General features: G+C 37.3%; 1 protein-coding gene and 1 pseudogene across 1 annotated transcript; one reads left to right on the top strand and one right to left on the bottom strand.

The window, feature by feature from the left end:
• Positions 1-854: 854 nt before the first annotated feature.
• On the bottom strand, positions 855-10,425 carry LOC146947135 (uncharacterized; annotated as a pseudogene).
• An 8,187-nt stretch (positions 10,426-18,612) lies between these two features.
• On the top strand, positions 18,613-20,669 carry LOC146947134 (polygalacturonase-like). The gene is made up of 4 exons (XM_085744800.1): positions 18,613-18,825; positions 19,121-19,444; positions 19,539-20,057; positions 20,176-20,669. The coding sequence occupies exons 1-4, from the start codon at positions 18,706-18,708 to the stop codon at positions 20,479-20,481; spliced, it is 1,269 nt and encodes a 422-aa protein (XP_085600926.1). The 5' UTR covers positions 18,613-18,705; the 3' UTR covers positions 20,482-20,669.
• Positions 20,670-21,281: the final 612 nt, after the last annotated feature.

The following is a 21,281-nucleotide window of genomic DNA, read 5'->3' as shown; positions in this document are numbered from 1 at the left end:
AGGGACAAGTCCAAAAAGTCTCTAAGCTTGTAATGTAGTTTGTCACCGAACAAAAAGTTCTAATCCTACCGGCTCAAAGTGGTTAAGAAAAGGATAAAATATAACAATTAAAATCAGGATAGGCTTCAAAAGTCTCACAGGACCAAGCACTTTTGCCTCAGTGTGCTAATGACAAAGATCAATCAACGGTAGAGAAAAATCGCAAGTAAATGCATGGAACACTTTATATAAGTAAATTGAAAAAATAAAATTTTGCCATGAATCCTTACAGTTTAGATATCTGGGAGTTGTGACTACCTATATTTAACTGCCGTACACTTCGTCTTTGAAACACAAGTCACTCCTCCTTTTGAACTTTTGGAATACCACTTGAACAAACATTTGTTACTAAACTGTAAAAAGTCAACTAAACAAGCAAATACATCAATAATAAACAAGTGCATGAATAATTACAAAAACGGGGGGTACAACCGAGTTAAACTTAACCAAAGCAAATAAAATTGTTCGAACATAAAATTAAGAGTACATAACCAAAGTGCTGAAACAAAAACAGAAAAATAACAAAAGGTGGACCATCAGTAGTCCACTCAATCCTGCATCTGGTCCTCCGGAATCCATGTGTTGGGGTTCTCCTCCTCATAAGTGTCTTCCCCAAAGTGATATCTAGACTGGGCGCCACCAGCAGCAAAGTCAGCTCTGATCTCCTGCTCTCTAGCCTGAGCTCGACCTCTGGTGGCATCAAAGTAGTGGTCCATAGCCTCTTCAGACCCATCAAAACGCTCAAAAGAGCTTGTCATCTTTCTCATATTGAGGCAGACCGCCTCGGTGAACTCCTGACCAAATCTCGGACGGTTCTAATACTCCTGATCTGACACCTCATTCATCCAGTTAGCGTGGCCGAACATGTAGTCCAGCATCATAGGATGAATAGGTGCATAGCCACCCTGTTGGCTGTTCCCTTCTCCAGCAAATGTCTGACTCTGAGGTGGTGGCTGGGACTGACGTGGTGGCGGTGGCTGTGGATGTCCTGCTGCTGCCTCGGCAACCTGAATGGCATGCATCATATCCTGATAATCCTTGACGAAGCCATCCATATAGGTATCGGTGATGGGCTTCATCATTGCTGCACTCAAGTCATTAGCAAACAAATTCCACTCCTCCTCCTCACAAAGCCAATTGATAAGGCTCAAGTGAGGGAGTGCCTTCTTAGTACCTAAAGCAAACATATAAATATTGTCGGTAATTAACTCACCAACATTGATGGGTGCACCATCAAGAATAGCAGACAGAGTAAGCAAGCGGGGCCACGGAATCTCTGAAGTACAAGAGGTGCCCTCCAAAGTTTGCTTCAGTAGAAACTGGAATAGATGTGGCTGGTTGTTCCTGTGCAGCCATCATAGTGGACATAGCGTCATGAGCCTTAGCCAAGTCTTCTTTCATAGCAGCCAATTCGGCACGGAGCTGAGCATTTTCTTCTTCAAAGTTAGCCATAATCCTTCTCTTGTGAAATCTTGTCTGATGGATTCTATCTGGTTGGTAGACTTTGCGAACACGAGCCACTTTTCAGACTGCGGCGGACAAAACCAGGAGGCAATGAGCACGAGAGAAGTCTTTTGTGACCAATGAATGCATATGATGCATGAAATGTGCTAATGCATATGCAAAAAGACTCTTTTTTGTGTTATCGAAGGGTTTTTAGACAAACTAGAAACTTGTAAACATTACTAAACAACAATTAGCATAAACGGGGAACAAACAACCAACATATAGTTTTACAAGACGATTCCCTTTGAAATGCTAAGCCAAGGGATAGACTTTGAAATGTAACAAATGGAAATAACAACAGGAAATGGAAATCCCCAAGCATAGGAAGTGGAAGCCTCGTCCTCAGACTCAGACTCATAGCTGTAGTATCGGGCATAGAAGTCACGGGCCCCCTAGCCCTCTTGGAGTCTCTCATAAGCAACCTATCTTTCTCTTCGATCTCTCTCCTAGCCTTAGCTAACTCTTTCTTCAGTTTCAAGACCTCATGAGTCTGCTGCTCATCCTTTCCATCCAAAGTCATGATCAGGTTCTCAGCCTCATAGTATCTAGCCTTCCACTGATGCTTCTCCCGACTCTCCATAGCTAGATGCTCCTGATACATCTCCAGGGTAGGTGGGAGTAGAGGCAAAGGCATGGTAGGAACAGATGCAGACACATATCTCATAGAGGGGTAAGGCATACCAATCTCCTTAGCTCGGTTTATCACCCACTGTGTATAGGCCTCATGAGCAACACCGGACCTTACTCCCATATGCTTCACCTCTTTCTTCCGAAGTTTGGACCAAGCATCCATGAAATCCTCTCTTATTCCCGTGGGAGCATTGGAGTAGTAAAAGAAGTAAGGAGCTGTAGCAAGATTGATGGGCTTATCTTTCATCGGAAAACCAAATTGTCGCAAAGCAAGCTCCGGGTTATAGTTGATTCCACCCCGGGTACCAAGAAGAGGTACATTAAGAAACTTTCCACCTCCAAAGATAATTTCCTTAACCCTAGAAGCGGGAGTGAGCCACACCACTTCATTAGGAGTGAGAGCCATAATCCTCTGTGAAATAGACCAATTCTCGGGATTGTCATGGAAAGACTTCGGAAGGTGCGAAATAAACCACCTATGGAGGAGAGGCACACAACAAAGAATATATCCACGGCCTTTGTCGGAACGATCGTGGATAGCATGGTATGTGTCAGCTAGCAAAGTAGGAACCGGATTCTTGGAGTGGAAGATCATAATAGCATTCATGTCCACGAAGTCATCAAGGTTTGGAAAGAGAATAAGCCCATAGATGAGGAGTGCAAGAATAGCCTCAAGGGTGTCCTGACAAGTGGTATTGAGGTTGGCTTTCCCAAGAAGATATTCTGAAGTGAACCCTCGGATGCGTGCCTTAGTGACAAGATTCTTGGAGACATCGGTGGTCTTGAGATAGAGATCTTTAGCAATAACCAATGGAGTAGGAGGATTCTCAAGTCCCGCGAAAGGCACCCCCTTAGCAATAGATAGAACCATCAAGGAAGAATAAGCCTCTAGAGTAGGCACCAACTGAAAGTCGGGGAAAGTAAAGCACCGATACTCCTGATCATAGAATTGCACTAGAGTGTGCACAAGCTTCTCGTCCACATTAGTCTGGAGAATAGTAAGTAAAGCCCCGTAACGATGTCGGAAACCAGTCGGATCCTCGACCTTGAGTGCCAAATCTCTCAAACTAGCCAAATCCACTTCCTTGAACTTGTAGGACTTAGTCTTCTTCATTCCTACAATGTTTACAAATTCAACTTGTCTAAGCCCTTCGATAACAATGCATGACAAAGGTTTATGCATGTATGCATGTATGCATGAATGCATGATTATGTTCAAGTTCGGAGAAAACATGGTGGGTTGAAGTTCAAAGTCATGGAGTCACGGGTGGACACGGTGTCCGGTGAAACTAGGGCTTTAGGAAATAGTAACCGGGTTCTAAAAGGGTTCCCAAGTTGCAACCTCTCCAACGTATATCATGGTGTCACGAGACAGCACTCGCTCCATGATTATCCGTGGAAGGTCTAACTTGAGTGTAGTATCGCGTGACGACTAAAACTCGAGACAACACTCGGTTTAGCCTCCGCACTACGTCCTAGAAAATGGCCATGGATGGGTTTGGTTATCTACGGTTCATAGCGTCATAGAACAATTAGAAGTAAAGTGCCTAAACGCGACAACACGCGTCGACAACATCACCCCTAAAATGCCTCAACTATGTGGGATTGATCGCATAATCCAAAACACGAGGCAACCACCGGAATGAATTGTCGACTATATCCCTCCTAAATCCTAAGTTCACTCAGCCCGGGTGCAGGACTTTTGATATTCTCACCCCACACGTTTGCAAGAAATTAAACATTTATTCACATAGGAAAGCAAGTAAAAGAAACAAGTAAAAGAGCGCAAGCGTGGAAATAAAGACTAGGCGTAACTCTCGAATCTCCCCAGTGAAGTCGCCAGCTGTTTTATCTTGGTTTTCGGGTGTCAAACATTGATTACGTTTCAACCTTTTAACCGGTGATATCTTATTTTTTCTTGGGAAGGGAAAAAGTAAGCAAAACCCTTGAGAATCGAGGTCCGGGAGTTGTTTTCGCTACGGGAAGGTGTTAGGCACCCATAACGACTATAGTATCCTATAGGAACCGTCTTTAATTTCTACGCGCGCGCTTTATTTTTAAATGCTATTTTGAAAATGATGTTGAGCCAAAAGGTATTCTAAGTGAAGAATTGGAGGGAGAAGAAAGTGTTTGATTTTTTTATTTTAGTTGAATTGAAGGAAATTTGTTCCTTGCCTATGTACCCGTTTAAGGGATCAAATCCACCGTAGTTCTCTTCCAAAAATGTTTTTGTTTTTGTTGGTTGATTTTAATTTTGAAAATTGGAATTTGAAGAATAGAAAGAGGCCTCAAGGGCATGAGATTGGAAAAGGGTGAAGTGAAAGTTAGTTATTTGCAAAATATGGTCTAAGTATCATTAAGATTCGTTAAGTTTTGATTTAAGAAAAGAAAAGGAAAATTCAATGGGATTTTGATCCCAAGGTTTATTAAGAAAAGCATTTGAGTGAAGTTTGTTCGTATTTTTGGAAAGAAGATTTTTCTAAGTATAAAGCCTAAACATTCATCTAAACATACAATCCTAAACATACATCTAAACATGCATATTCTAACTATATACCTAAAGTGATGTGTGTGCATGTGTCAGTGCTTGTGTCGGTGTACATCATTAGAGTCCATTGTCCTTATTACATCATACCCTAGATACATTCTATGGTCTTGCAAGAAATTTAAATTGCATGAAAGTAAAATATTACAAGAACTCCTAAGTCTTTACATTCTAATTTTTGCATGAATCTTAAAGTGTAAGAAATAAGATGAATATGGGATGAAATGGGAATGCTTATGAAATGTATGAGACATGAAATGAAATGGTTAGTAACACATGGTAATATCAAAAGAAAATAAAGCAAGAAGACACTATAACATAAGGCATAGAAAAACAACCCAAAACAAAGGCCAAATGAGTGCAAAATATGACTAAAATTTGCTCATAAAATGCAAGAGTCATGTGACCTATAATTCTCACATCCCAACACACTTTTAAAGGTTTAGAATCAGATTTTGGAATAGAAATTAAGGCAACATGGTTAACTTGTCATTTTTTTGGAAGCAAACTTAGGCATATTTGCATTATTTATTTACACAAGTAACTTGTAAGCTAAGTAATTAATCAAGATTCACACTCATGCAGCAATATTAAACACAAGCAGCAACAATGAGCTCACAAACCTCAAGCAACATACACTACAAACAATTACCAAAGGCTTGAGGTGGATTTGGACAATTTCCATAATATTTTTCACATGAAATCAAGAAATAATGCAAGAAAATGTGATAATGCTTTTCAACAAAATTTTAGTAAACAAGATGCATAGAAACATCACAAAAATAACAAGAGACATACATGAAGATTTTTAGAATTTCCAAAGAATTTTAGACACAAAACATGCAAAATTTCACAAACTTTAACAAAAAATAGTAAAGAATTAATCAAACAATACTACATATTTTTTTTAAAATTTCAATACATATCATCATCACAAACACATCAAGAAAGTGGTCAAGAAGCCATAGGAAAGTTTTTAGGAATTTTTTTAAAAGATTTTTGGATGAAACAGAGGTGCAAATAGCAAGGTGCAGTGTAGAAAATAGCAACAAACACTAAAAAACGAATACAGGAAGAGATCCAGGCCCAAACCCAGGGTTAATGGTGGATCTTGGACTATCCAGATGCCTCAGAGGCGTTGGATTGATCCAAGTCCATCACAAACCTAGATCTAAGGGCTAGGGATGCATGGCGCATGATAAGCTCAGAGAGACACACGAAAGAAACGAATCAGGACCACACATCTAATCAAGCAGCAAGATCAACGGTTGACACAAGATCCAGGAGTGAACCCGACCGGTTCACATGAACCAATCCGGTTCACGCCTATATAAAAACAAGAGTGACCGGTCCAATTCATTTCAAACCCTAATTCCTCTTTCTTCTTCTCAGACTCTCTCGTTTCTCTCATGGCTTCTCTCATGGTTTTCACTCACTACGAACATGGATTCAAGCCATAAATCACAGATAGACCACGAATCAGCATAGATTATGCACGAAACATTTCGATTTGGATGTTTGTTGAAGGAAATCGTTCAAAACGTTTCGTTCTTGACATTTTTCGAAGAAAATTGTTCGAAACGTTTCGATCTGGATGTTTGTTGAAGGAAATCATTCAAAACGTTTCGTTCTACACTGATTCGAACAGGTTTGGTTTTGAAACTTTGCGGTCTTTAGGGTTTTCAACTCTTTTCCTAATTTTTTTTGAAACCAAACCCTAATTCATCCTATTTTCTTCACTGATGATTCTAAACTCTGATTACGAAAATAAACGGTGAATCTTTACAATTTTTGAAATTAGGGTTTCGACCTTGAGATTTTTCAAAAGCTTTTCAGGATTTTCAATTCGATTCACCGTTTATCTTTGATTTTAAACCTTCGATGATGATTATGAACAAAACGAGAAGGTTTCTTTTGAATATACCTGGATTTAATTGGAGATTCGAACGAAAGATCCTTGAATAAGCTTCTGATTTTTCTGGTAAGCGTTGAACCGAAAATAAATCGGTGAAACTCTCTTCTCCTTCTTCACCGGTTCAAATCTTGCTTCGATCCTCTTCTTCTCACTCTCTCCGAACTGTGATCGCGCAATTTCTTTGAAATTGTGCTTGAATTGCAGTTTTTCAATTCGATGATGAAGATTCGAACTCGAATCTCTGAGAATTGTAATGAATTCAGCTCAATTTTTGTTCTGGAATCTTAGGGTTCTTCCCTGTGTTCTTCGTGTTCTTGGAACTTTTTGTTTTTTGATCGTAACAGAATGGAGAGAGAATGTGGAATCTGTTTGTGTGATGTGGCTTATTGTGATTGATTCTGGCTCTGCATTGAATGATGTGGCCTATTTATAGCTGACAAGTGTGATGATTGGACCAATGTGGAATTGCCACGTATGCCTGGACCTATTTTGGACTGGATTCTGGACTTAGGACCTGAGGGACTAATCTGCAATTTGTGAAGGTTAGAGGACTGGACTGTAAAAATAATAAGAAAAAGATAAAAAAAATGACCTGGACAAAAAAAGGACCAATTTGCAATATTTGGAACTTTGGGGACTAAAGTGTAATTGACCAAAAAAAGGGACTTAAACGAAGATTGACCTAAAAATAAAAAAAAGTCTTAAAATAAAATGACATAAAGGGCCAAAATGCAATTTTAGAAACTTTAGGACTAAAATGAAATTTAAAATAAAATTGAATTAAAATTGGTAAAATGGAAAATAACGTAAAGTGAAACAATTAAAATTGACAAAACGGACTAAAATGAACCAATTACCTAAATGAGGTACTTTAAAGTAACCTCTCTCTGTCGAAATTTCGTGTGAAATGACCAAAATGCCCCTGGGGCTAAAACGACTAAAAATGACTCAGATGCAATCTTAAAAGGGATTTTTAACAGAGAATTAAAGCAAACATTTATACAAGCAAATTAAAAGACTCAGAGACAATTTTAAGAGTTTGAACAGGGTTTTGACACATGAAAGGACTAAAATGCCCCTAGGGGCTAAACTGACTCAAAATGACTTCAAATGCAACTTTTAAACTGGATTTTGTCATAGAATTGAAATAAAGACTTATTCAAACTATTTGAAAGGACTCAAACAAATTTTTAAAAAACTGAAAGAAATTTTGACATAGGAAATGACTAAAATACCCTTCTCTATGAATTTTGTAAATAGTATTGAAATAAAATGCAGTGAAAGATGCGATTGATCAGAGACAGTTCAAATGACTTAAAATGTAAGAAAAGAAGAATTGAGTTAGTATTTTTAGGTCCAAAATTAGGGTATAACAATGTTATACTTTTTGATCACATTTTCAAGAAAATTATTACAAAAGTGGTTCCCCCCATCACTGATCAAGACTCTAGGTGTTCCAAACCTAGTGAAAATGTTTTTATGCCGAAGTTAACAACAGTTTTGGCATCATTAGCAACACATGGTATCGCTTCAACCCATTTTGTGACATAGTCAACACAAACAAGAATATGAAGAAAAGAGTAAGAGGAAGGGAAAGGTCCCATAAAGTCGATGGTTCAACTTCAATGATTCCTGATAGGGGCATCTCATTCCTCTTTGAGATTTTACCTGTCCTCTGACTTTTATCACATCGTGCAACAAAGTCGTGGCAATCCTTGAAAAGGGTGGGCCACCAGAATCCACTTTGCAAAATTTTCGCAGCGGTTCTTTCTCCACTATGGCGGCCCCTATAAGCTGAGCTATGGCAGTGCCACATGATACTATGATTTTCCTCACCTGCAACACAACGTCTCATCAAACCGTCAGTGCCTACCTTAAAAAGATAAGGGTCATCCCACACGTAGTGGTTTGCATCTTTGAAGAACTTTTTCCTCTGATGATAACTCATGTCATCAGGAACTATGTTGTCGGCCTTAAAGTTCGCAATATCAGCAAACCAAGGCCTTTCTCCAATAGCAAGCAGCTGTTCATCTGGAAACTTGACCTCAATGGCCTTTTCCTTCTTTGTCACCTCATCATTTTCCAGCCTTGAGAGGTGATCAGCTACCACGTTCTCTACTCCCTTCTTGTCACGAATCTCAAGATCAAACTCTTGTAACAAAAGGATCCACCTCAACAGTCGAGGCTTTGAATCCCCCTTGGTTAAGAGATATTTTAGAGCTGCATGATCAGTAAAAACAATGACTTTGGAGCCTATTAGATAAGAACGAAACTTTTCCAATGCAAAGATTACCGCAAGCAACTCCTTTTCAGTTGTGGAATAGTTAACTTAATTTTCATTTAAAACCTTGCTTGCGTAGTAAATTGCATGGAAAAATTTGTTCTTGCGTTGGCCTAGGACTGCACCAACAGCATAATCACTTGCATCACACATAAGTTCAAAAGGTAAATCCTAATCGGGTGCAATGATTATAGGTGTAGTCACCAACTTGGTTTTAATCAAAGAAAAAGCATTTAAGCATTCAGAATCAAAATTAAACTCATTTTCTTTGACCAAGAGGTTACAGAGGGGCTTTGAAATTTTAGAAAAATCTTTTATGAAACGCCGATAGAAACCAGCATGCCCCAACAAACTTCTAACTCCCTTAACATTAACAGGTGGGGGAAGTTTCTCTATAACCTCTATCTTAGCTTGATCCACCTCTATGCCTTTAGCACTTATTTTATGCCCCAAAACTATTCCTTCAGTCACCATAAAATGACATTTTTCCCAGTTTAAAACAAGGTTAGTTTCGGTGCATCATTTAAGGACATCATCTAGGTGAAACAAGCATTGATTAAAAGACTTACCAAATACAGAAAAGTCGTCCATAAATACCTCAATGTTCTTCTCTATCATGTCAGAGAAGATGGAGAGCATACACCTTTGAAAGGTCATCGACGCATTACACAGCCCAAAGGGCATCCTCCTATAAGCAAATATACCAAATGGACAAGTGAAGGCAGTCTTCTCTTGATCTTCCGGAGCCACAGCAATCTGATTATACCCTGAATACCCATCCAAAAAGCAGTAAAAGGCTTGGCCAGCCAACCTCTCAATCATTTGATCCTTGAATGGTAACGGGAAGTGATCCTTCCTTGTTGCGGTATTCAACCTCCGGTAGTCTATACACATTCTCCAACCAATGACGGTACGGGTGGGTATCAATTCATTTTTCTCATTAGCCACCACTGTCATTCCTCCTTTCTTTGGCACCACATGAACCGGACTTACCCATGAACTATCAGAGATAGGGTAAATCATACCTGCATCGAGTAACTTGAGCACCTCCTTCTTTACCACTTCCTTCATTGTTGGGTTTAGTCTTCTTTGAGGTTGAACCACATGTTTGTATTCAGCCTCCATATGTATCTTGTGCATGCAATAAGCTGGACTAATACCCTTCAAATCAGAAATGTTCCACCCCAAAGCTCTTTGATTGTCCCTTAACACCCTCATCAATTTTTCTTCTTCTAAAGGTGTCAAGGTGATGTTGATGATTACTGGTTTCGAGGCATCCTTGCTAAGAAATACATACTTCAAGTGAGGAGGAAGTTCTTTCAATTCTGGATTTTTTTCTCCTTCTCCACTCAAAGTTGGCATACTTGTAGAGTCTTCACCAATTATCTTTTCGAGTTTCACCGGTTCCAATTCTTGCTTGCTTGCCTCAAGTTGCTTGACACATTCACTTACCTCAAGATCTTCATCAGGCTCACAACTCTCTATAGAATTTACGATTGCTCTTTCCATTGGTTGTGTCGGTTAAGGCTCATGGGAGTTGTCTTCAACTATTTCTTCAACAACATCAATTCGGCAATACTTGGGATTTTCAGTTCGGTGTTTCATTGCCTCAAAGATATTGAACACCACTTGTTCATTATGGAATCTCAACATCAGCTCACCCATCTCAACATCAATCAAGGCACAACCAGTTGCAAGGAAAGGTCTCCCTAGAATGAGTGACATCTCTTCATCTCAGCCATATCTAAGATCACAAAATCTGCCGGAAATATTAGCTCATTAACTTTCACTAACACATCTTCAAGCACACCGAAAGGATAAGAGATTGACCGATCAGCTAGAGTGATGATCATTCTTGTTGGCTTTAGGTCACCACATCCAAGCTTCTTCATCATTGAGAGGGGCATCAAATTGATACTTGCCCCTAAATCACATAGAGCTCTACCCATGTCTACCGACCCAATGGAACAAGGGATAGTAAAGGCACCAGGATCCTTTAGCTTTGGTGGAAGTTTCTTTTGGAGAATAGCACTACAATTCTCGGAAAGAGAAATGTTCTCATCATCTTTTGGCTTCCTTCTTCCCGTTAACAATTCTTTCATGAACTTAGCATACACGGGCATTTGATCAAGAGCTTCACCAAAAGGAATATTCACCTGGAGTTGTGAGAAAAGTTGCATGAACTTCTTGAATTGTCCTTCTTCCTTCTTCTTCTTCTTTGCTAGATGAGGATATGGAAGCTTTACATATGATGGAATAACTTGTGGTTTATCCCTATCCCTCAATATTTGACTCTTCGACTTCCTCAAGATTGAGTCTTCATATATCAATTTCTCACTTTTTTCTCCCTCTATTTTTTTCTTCTTTTCATTTTCAACTACTCCTTAATCATTCTCCTTTTCAACTATCTCCTCATTCTTTTCAACTTCACCATCACTCTCCACCTCCACTACTACTTCATCAACCTTCTTTGGAACTTTTGGCTCTAAAGGTGTCAACACCTTTTTGCTTCTTAATTCAATAGCATTGCAAGACTCATTTTTAGGGTTCTCTTTAGTGTTACCTGAGAATCCCCCTTTGTTTTGTTCAGCCAACTGCTTAGCCAATTATCCCAGTTGAGTTTCAAGCATCTTCCTGGAGGCTTCATTGTTCTTCCTTTCAGCTTCTTGACTTTTCTTCATCTCTTCAAAGTTTCCTTGTGTCATCTTCATGAAGTTAATCATAGTTTCCTCAAGAGCTGAAGGCTTTCCTGGTTGTTGTTGTTGTTGAGGAACAAGCATTTGAGAGTTCAAAGCATTGTTATTTGAGTAGCTTAAGTTTGGATGCTTGTTGATGCCCAGATTGTAGTATTGATTTTCCCTTTGATAATTCCCCATGTATTTAGCTTCCTCACTGGTTCCTTCAGGTACACATTCACCATTAGCATGTCCTTCTCCACACATATCACATCTGATTGCAGCCACTTGTTGTTGCCTGTGGGCCAAAGTGAAGCCTTGAAACTCCTTAGTTAGAGTCTCCAATTGCTTATTCATTGCTGCTTGGTTTGCTAAGATTGCAGTTTGATCACTCACCCCAAATTCTCCTCTTTCTTTCTTTTTCACATCAGCACGGTATTCGTTTGTAGCCATGCTTTCAATTAGAGATTGGACTTCATGATCAGTTTTAGACTTTAGACTACCACTAGCTGAAGCATCGAGAAACATCCTATTGTTGTGTGTCAAACCATCAGTAAAGATTTGAAGGTATTGCTTTTCAGTGAACTCATGATTAGGATATCTTTTTAGAAGCAAGTTGAATCGCTCCCAAGCATCATATAATGACTCACTTTCCCCTTGCCTAAAGTTTGAAATCTCTTGTTTCTTGTCAGGATACTTGGCCATAGGAAAGTATTTCTCCAGAAATTTCAGCTCCAGTTCATCCCAAGTTTGAATAGTTCTCGTTGGTAAAGATAGCAGCCAATCTTTGGCTCTTCCCGTTAAAGTGAAAGGAAACAACCTAAGTCTCTTCTGACTCTCCGTAACATTAGCTGGAGGTACACAAAACTCACAGGTTTCAGCAAAGTGACTCAAGTGCTCGTGAGGACTCATGAGGTCCGTCCCATCAAATTGTCTCTCCTTCAACCCATTATGAACGGATGTCTTGATATCAAAAGCCACAGGATTAGCGGGCTGAAAAGTGTGAGTCAGGCGACCACGGTTATTAGCCAAACCATAGTCTCCCAACTTAGGTCTCTCTGGTTGAGGTTCTCCCATTATGACCGATTTAGGAGAAGAGCTTGTTTCATATTCAACTGTTATTGGCTCCGGTATCGGTTCTCGTGCACTAAGTGGGACAGATTGAGACAACCTTTGCAACCGGACAACTTTCCGAAGTGCTCTAGCAGTCCTTTCTATCTCTGGATCGTACTCTAACTCGTCAGCGCTCCGTTTACCTCGCATAAATAGCAAAATACCTTAGTAGCACTGCACGATAAAAAATAATTAATTAATACTAAAACAGAAAAAAAAATTAAAAACAGAAAATTAAATTGCAGAAATCCTAAATTATAACGTAATTGCCTTGTTGAAACGAATCAACAGTCCCCGACAACGGTGCCAAAAACTTGATAGAGGCTTGGCAAGTGCACCAAATACTATCGAAGTAGTAAAAATATCGATCCCACGAGGACTGTTTTTAATCTCAAGAAGTGAATTACGTTGGAACTTAGGATGTATAAACGTTATTTTTGGTTGCCACTAGGCAGAAGTTTTGGTTTAATTGCATAAAAGTAATGACAGAGAATTAAAGATTGGTTTAAAAGAATAAGAGAGAGATGAGTTTAGGTCTTACGAATCATCTATGTTCCCCTAATTGGTATGCTGCACCTATTCTTATGAATGATTTCTTAGTCCAACGATAGTTAACAAAATAGTCCTAATCAATCCCTTGAGTTAGAACCCTCTTCTCAAACTACAGCCCTTAATTCCTTAGGTGGTCTAATAATTATTGAAGCTTTAAGCACGTTAACCTATTATCACTAACAAACGATTATCTATTCCTAGACTAACCATGTTTATTAAAACAATTCAATTTGGTCTAAGTCGAAAGCTATGGTCAGTAGTCATTCGTTCTCACAAAATCATGTTTATATTTGATCAAGATATAAAAAGCATTAAGAACAATTGAATTGAATAAAGACTAAATAATCATTCACAATAAATAGAGTTTCACAGCATCATGTATCAATTAGAGTTACAAAGAATCATCTAAGACCTAACCTCTAATGGATTTAGCTACTCATAATGATGTTTACAAATAACATAATCATTGGAGGAATTAAAACATACGCAAAGTGATGGAAGGATGAAGAAATCGTCCTCCTTGGCCGTCTTGCAGTCACATAATCGCACTTTGCTCTCGAGAATTCGTAACCCTTGTTTTTGGAATAGACTTCAGCTTAAATAGGCACAGAATATCGCCCAAATCGTGTCACATTTTAAGTGAATCGTGACACGTTTTCACCTTGTAGAGCAAGAAAGTGAATTAGGGTTTCCCAAAATCGTGTCACGTTTTACCAATCGTGACACGTTTACCTCAATGTCGAACCCATGTTTCTGGTCTTCACCAAATCGTGTCGTGTTTTTACCAAATCTTGACATGTTTTCCTTTTACATTTTCTTCAGTTTTTCTGCTGTTTTTGCTGCATAAGTCTCCTTGTGAACTCCATTTTGTGAACAAATTACATAAAAATTACGTAATGACAAGATGTCATCAATTGGTACCACATGCATTTGCATTTTCATGATGATTTAGGATGATTTAAGACGATAAGAGTTGAATAAACGAGTCTAGATGCATTGTCGAGTCGAGTTGTAAGTTGTGACGTTTTAACGAAGTACCTCATGATGAAATATTTGGATGATGTTATGTGACAATGATTAAGACTGTTATGTGATGTTATATTGCTAAGATGAATTGTTGTTAACTATGTGTTTGAAAATAATTGTTGAATTATAAGATGTTTATGTTGTTAAATGTAATTTATGATTTATATACTTAATATTATTGTTTTGAGAAATCTCACCCCTTCTGCTTGAAAATGTTGCTCTTCATATGGGTAACTTGAATGTAATCAAGATTAGGCGTGGTCGTGAGTAGACTCCTCACAAGTGTGTCCTTAGGTGCTCTGATACGTAACGGGATGAGAGTTTTGACATGTTTACTATTCCTTACGTATTGTTTTATGAGATTTCTAATGAAGTTGTTAGATTGAACTGATTATGATGTTTTAGACTATTTATGAGACTTTTATGATGAGGCCATATGTGCCAAAGACTATTTTTAGATGTTGAATAATTCCGCTGCAAGATATTAAGTACTTTGTTGATCGAATTTTTGAGGGATAAATTATTATTTATTCATTTATGATATTTATGAAATGTGACATTCCGTTTACGATGAAATTACTCTGATTTTATTAAGAAATTTTTATGTTGGGAAAAATGGGTGTTACACATTGGATGCTTAACGACTCTTTGATGTGCTGACAATCCTCAAGGTATCTCTCACACCTCTACATAAAGGAGTGAAGACTTGAAGATTGTAAGAGACTCAACAACAAATATTTACTAGTGTCAAAGCACTTCTGAAATTGTTGCACATCAAAGTTTATTTAGAATTTCTTAATAACTTTCATATCTTAGAAATTCTAGAGTCTTAAGAGTCTGTATCTGATTCGTATTGTGAACACCACTGATTGTATATCAAGTGTTCAACCGCTTAAACATTTTTCTGAGTAATTGTGTTTGTTTAGAAGTCTCTTGCTTTTGTGCTTGAGTATAGGAAATCTCTTGCAAGTGCGCTTGAGTATTGGAAGTCTCTTGTTGTGTGCTTGAGAATTTGTAATCAGATATTGATTTTAGTGAGCTCTCCTTGGAAGTGCGAAGGGGACACGACTACTTCCGAATTGTGGAAGGAACCTGTATAATTGCTTTGTGTCTTTCTCTTCTCTCTCTCTCTATCTTTATTTTATCCGTAGCATTAAACTCTGAACTTTGTTCTTGATTCTGAACTCTATCAGACTCTAAACATTGGAATCAATTTAAGAAGAAGAAAAAGCTAACACAATTCAACCTCCCTGTGTTTTTCTCACCTTCAGTGGCTAATTTTTTTATTCTCTCTAATTGCTGCTAATTTTCTTCATTTTCTTATTGTATGATGAATAGAAAAATGATTTTTTTTTTTTTTATATATGGATATTTTCATGATGAATGTATGAAGATATAATGAAGATGAATATATGAAGAAAATGGTGAGTTAAAAAAAAAAAAAAAACCGGATTTTGGAGAAAAAAATATATGTTTCAATTTTTTTTTTTTAAATTCAGCTGCAAATACACAACTGGTTTTTTTGTTTTTTTTTTTTAATTAATTATTACACATGTGGCATGCCACTCAGCATTGACTGAGTCAAAATTGACAAAAAGGATCAAAATTGCAAAGGGGCTAATTCTTGGGGGGTCAAAATTTTCATTTTTTTTATAGGTGGTTAAAATCACAACTGTTTGAAACTTAGTGGGGAAAAGTTCACTTTAACCTTTCTTTTATGGATAATGATATATCCAGCGAAAATAAATTTCACGAGAACATCTAGAAGGCGTATTACTGCTATGCTATTGAATTTCCACTACCCCCCACCAGCCCTTTTTTCCGGCCAGCATGTGTTGTTATTGGTTGCACGGCAATTCGGGACGACATCGTGAAAAAAACCCTCGCGATAAATTGCAACACTGTTCTAAAACATCAACAGTATTTAAGTAATTTTATGTAGTTTCTTTCAAGTGAAGTCTCCATTTTAGTTCCTTTTAATTCTTATCATTGATAAACTATTGGCTGATTTTTAAGTTTAATAAAAAAAAAAAACTATATTAATGGTTTCTTGTGATACATATTTGATACATTTAATGATTCATCCTTTATCATAGAGAGTTCAGTATAAAAGAAGGGAAAAATATTGCTTAACAATGTGACCAATAATATTTGGTAGAGACACATATGTTCAAAAGAGATTAAGCTTTTTCCAATATCACCGGTTGGAAGGGTGACGACAAGAAATAGTATAGGCTTTGATTCAATAAGTCATGAAAGACCAAGAGTCAAGAAGATTACCTGAAGCCATGAAAATCCACCAGAAGCAGACAACATTGTAATCGTGTTATGCTCAAGTTATCATTGATTAATCATGGGGCATAGTCGTTTTGAATGTTCTGGTCAGAAGAAATGGATCAAGGAGTGAAGAAGCCAAGAAGTCAGCTATTGTCTACTTCACATCATGGTCTATGCACCTTGCATCGCGAGAATACGAGGAAAATCAAGGGGATCTCTACTGTTTATCTCACAATGCTGGATCTGAGCTCTACATCGCGAGATAGACGACAATGTCAATATGTACACTTGCCTACCTTTCATTGCGAGTAATAGGCTCGTATCATGAACCATTTTCCCTAAAATATCGGAAATTGGATACCTATAAATACTAAACCCCTAGGTCAGTAAAATAACAATTTTTGTCGAGAAAACAAAGGCAGGAACCCTATTTCTGAATGATTGGAGTGACATGAGCCTTTCGAGAGCCAATCACTCATCAACTGGTTCTCATTCTTTTTTATTCATATCTAATCATATGTATGTGGAAACTATGAGTAGCTAATCCTCTTTGGGTTAGGTCATGAATGAGAAACTTCCCTGTAATTAGTTGTTCATTTAACTTTTAATGATTATCTGAATATTTAGTCGATTACTTTGTTATTTCATTTTGTTAATCCTTTCTTAATTCTTTTTTATATGATCAATGAGTACTAACCCTAACTTTGTTCTATAAATTGATTACTAGGTCACGATGATCACGAACCCTAACGATGATGAATCTTCAAAGGAAAACAAAGAAAAATGTGAAGGTTGAGAAGCATGCATCCATGGCAGAAAGGGAAATGTAACTGAATCGTAACAACCTTCTCTCTATAGAAGGAACTGATAACATATTAAGAAAGTAAAACATGAATTATGAGAGAGAATAAAGAAAGCATAGTGAAGGAAACTCGGTTATTTTCACAATGAATCTGTTACAACGGAGGTGAACACTATTTATAAGTTAACACAAGTGTAAGATAGTTAGCATGAACTATTGTACTCTATCATAGCTCTTGTAATTGTCATAACAGTTTTACATGCTTATGTGGCAAGTTTGTTAGAGCTATGAGAGGTGACTTGTTCCTCAAGTAATCTGTCCTCTTCTTCCATTCTCAACGCTTCGGATAACACGTGGATGTTGAGGTTCTGGTGTGAAGGGTTTATTAAGGTTTGTGATTTTCAGAAAACACTTGATTCTCTTTAGGAGAAATTTGGATTTGTGGTGAAAAAATGACGTGGTCAAGCTGATTGTTACCTATGAAGGAAGAAACGGCGGCAACAGCACACTGGTAATGCAAACCCATCATATCGTTCTCACCTCTTTCACTTTTCCAAGACTGCTTTAAAGAGATAGACTATACCCACACAACCACACTCATATTTTAAACGCTTTTCCCAAACTTCCCCAAAACCATTAAAATATTCAATTCAATTACCTTCACTTGTGAAAAGACATGAATAAGCGGATTAGGTTCAACTTTTCCTTTCAAAACAAGGTTCAACTTTTATTCTTTATTTACAATGGAATGGAATTACTTTGGTTTAGATTTAGAATTATGAAATTAGGGTTACCTACTACTAGTATACTTTTTATATTTTAATTCGCTCGTCTTGTTTAATTGATAATATTAGTGTAATGTTGATGCGTTTCTGTCCTTTTTTAGTTGAGTCTGTATTCTTAGTCATAGTTTTTTTATTTATGTTATATTCCATGTATGAAAGCGGTTTACAAAGTAAAAAAAATAATAATAGCTATGAAAACGGAAGATAGGAAACATGAGAAATGCTAAGAACACTCCTTATTCAAAGTTTTGCTTGGCCTTATGAAATGTGTGGTTGTCTAAGTTGAAGACAAATATAGTAATTTGTTATCCAAGAGAGATGGAAAATGATTGCTATTAATAGGCACAAAACAAAAACCAAACAATTAAAAAAAGAAAGAGACATATTTAGATAATAGTTTGCTCACCGTAGCATGTTAATGGTGTTGAAGCTTCACCCATAAGTATATATAACGTTCCTTCCTTACATTGAAACCACATTCATTCAAGAGAACATTATAACAATAATCAAAGATTTCTCAAAAAAAAAAAAAAAACAAAAAACAATAATCAAAGGAGATATGAAGTTCAGCACTGCCATTATTGTTTCATTCCTATTCATTGCTGACTTTTGTGCAGCTCAATCTGGGGTTCTTGACATATCAAAATTTGGAGGAAAACCAAATTCTGATATCGGGCAGGTATACATTGAGAAAACAATAATTTTACGTTTTAGAGAAAATATATATATATATATATATATATATTGGATTTGGATTCCATAAAGCGTGACATATTTAATGATCTCGAATTAACTGTGAAGATTATTAAGATGAATTGGTGCATGAGTAATGTAACTCCATCGATATTTGAGATCAATTAATGTGTGTGACTTAGTGTTATTTAAAATGCAGGGAATCTAAATATGTGTGTGTATATGACTATAAAGTGTCAATTTATTTTCTAATTGAATGTGTTTTTTTCTTTCATAATAAGGCTTTGACAAGTGCTTGGAATGAAGCATGTGCATCAACAACTGCAGCAAAAATTGTGATTCCAGCTGGTACATACCAGTTGAATGGAATAGAACTTAAAGGTCCTTGTAAGGCCCCTATTGAACTTCAAGTTGATGGAACAATTCAAGCACCTGCAGACCCTAGTGTAATAAAAGGGACTGAACAATGGTTCAAGTTTCTATATATGGACCATCTTACCTTATCAGGCAAAGGAGTTTTTGATGGTCAAGGTGCAACTGTTTATAAAAAAGCTGCACCTGCAGCTGCTTGGAGTGGTAAAAACAGTAACTCGAAAGTTTTCATGGTAAATAATCTACTTGATCATCATTTTGATTACATATGGACAAATAATTAATGTAGCTATTTTTAAATGAGTTTTTCTGGTTCAATTTCAACAGAATTTCGGTTTTAATTTCGTCAACAATTCCATCGTCCGCGGCGTTACTTCTAAGGACAGCAAAAATTTCCATGTTATGGTTTTCGGATGCAAAAATATTACATTTGATGGCTTCACAATTACTGCCCCTGGAGACAGTCCCAACACTGATGGAATCCACTTGGGAAAATCAACTGATGTTAAAATTCTTAACACCAACATCGGTACCGGAGATGACTGTGTCTCAATAGGTGATGGTAGTAAACAAATCACTGTCCAAGGTGTGAATTGTGGACCTGGTCATGGTCTTAGTGTTGGAAGCCTTGGAAAGTTTACGACCGAAGAAAATGTAGAGGGGATTACAATTAAGAACTGTACTCTGACAACAACCGACAATGGTGTGAGGATCAAGACTTGGCCTGATGCACCGGGAACAATTACTGTTTCTGATATACATTTTGAAGATATTACCATGACGAATGTCAAGAACCCTGTCATCATAGACCAAGAGTATTGTCCATGGAACCAATGTTCCAAAAAGGTAATCACTCAATAACTTATATCTTGTTTTGTTTATGCGCATAAGCTTATGTTACAATTAAACTATAATTTAAGTGACTAACTTTTGTTCATTTCTTGCATGGTTTTCAATGGTTTAGAATCCATCAAAAATAAAGTTAAGCAAGATTTCATTCAAGAACGTTAAGGGAACCTCAGGAACTGCAGAAGGAGTTGTTCTTATTTGCAGCAGTGCCGTACCATGTGATGGTGTCGAGCTAAATAATGTTGATCTCAAATTCAATGGAGCACCAACCACAGCTAAGTGTACCAATGTCAAACCTTTAGTTACAGGAACAGCTCCTGTATGTCAAGCTCCAGGTGCAGCTCCTGCTGCATCAACAACTGCAACTCCAGCTGCATCAAAAACTGCAATTCCAGCTGCTGGAAAATCTCCTGCTAAATAATTTTGATTATTCTTTTTTCTCATTTTCTATGAAGAGTAGACAAACCATCCCCATAATGCGAGGATGTTGACAGATAGTAGTATAGTCTCATGGTAATAAACAACTCGACATGTGTATTAAAACCACTGTCACGTATTTGTAACCCTTATCATATAACAAATAAATTTCTTAGTTTGCGTATTCAACAAGTGAATTCGACAATGTTTCAAATATTTCAATCGAAATTGAGCATAACGAGTATTCTAATCCAAAATACAAACAACAACGAAAAGTAATATAACAGATAATATATGGTCAGCAGCTATGGTAGGCAGTCTTCCCAACAGGTCCACCCATCATTCATAGAAGATACAATTTCCATACTATTCCTTACCCAACATTATTTTCAAGAAAAGGGCTTTATATGTTCCACTTGCATCTCAAGATCTCGCAACATCTTGGAGGTGTACTTATTCATAAAATCTGGATAGAACCAAACCCAGGCATATCTTAGCATTAACACGCTCCTCTAGAATAGAGAATAAAAAACTAGACAAAAAAAGTATGGGTGTAACACCAAGATCAAGCCCTAAATAGGGTTGAGAAATAAAATCACATTGCATAAACAAATTGTTATTACTCAATGCCGAGCTAGGACTGGTGTTCAATTATGTATCTATAGGTCTATTATTCTTCCTATTGAATTTGATAGGAATGGAAATTGAGATTGCCATTTTCTCCACAAATGGAGAGGATCTGCACCCCTAGAAGTGAAGGGTTTAATTTATGTATAAGTTACTAAATTTGAGGAAGCCACACCT

The sequence above is a fragment of the Medicago sativa genome, chromosome 2 (assembly GCF_051527215.1).
Source record: "Medicago sativa cultivar Bolivia chromosome 2, Bolivia_mono, whole genome shotgun sequence".
NCBI classification, from domain to species: Eukaryota; Viridiplantae; Streptophyta; class Magnoliopsida; order Fabales; family Fabaceae; genus Medicago; species Medicago sativa.
The sequence above is the reverse complement of the archived record's forward strand: the minus strand, read 5'-3'. Positions and strand labels throughout refer to the sequence as shown.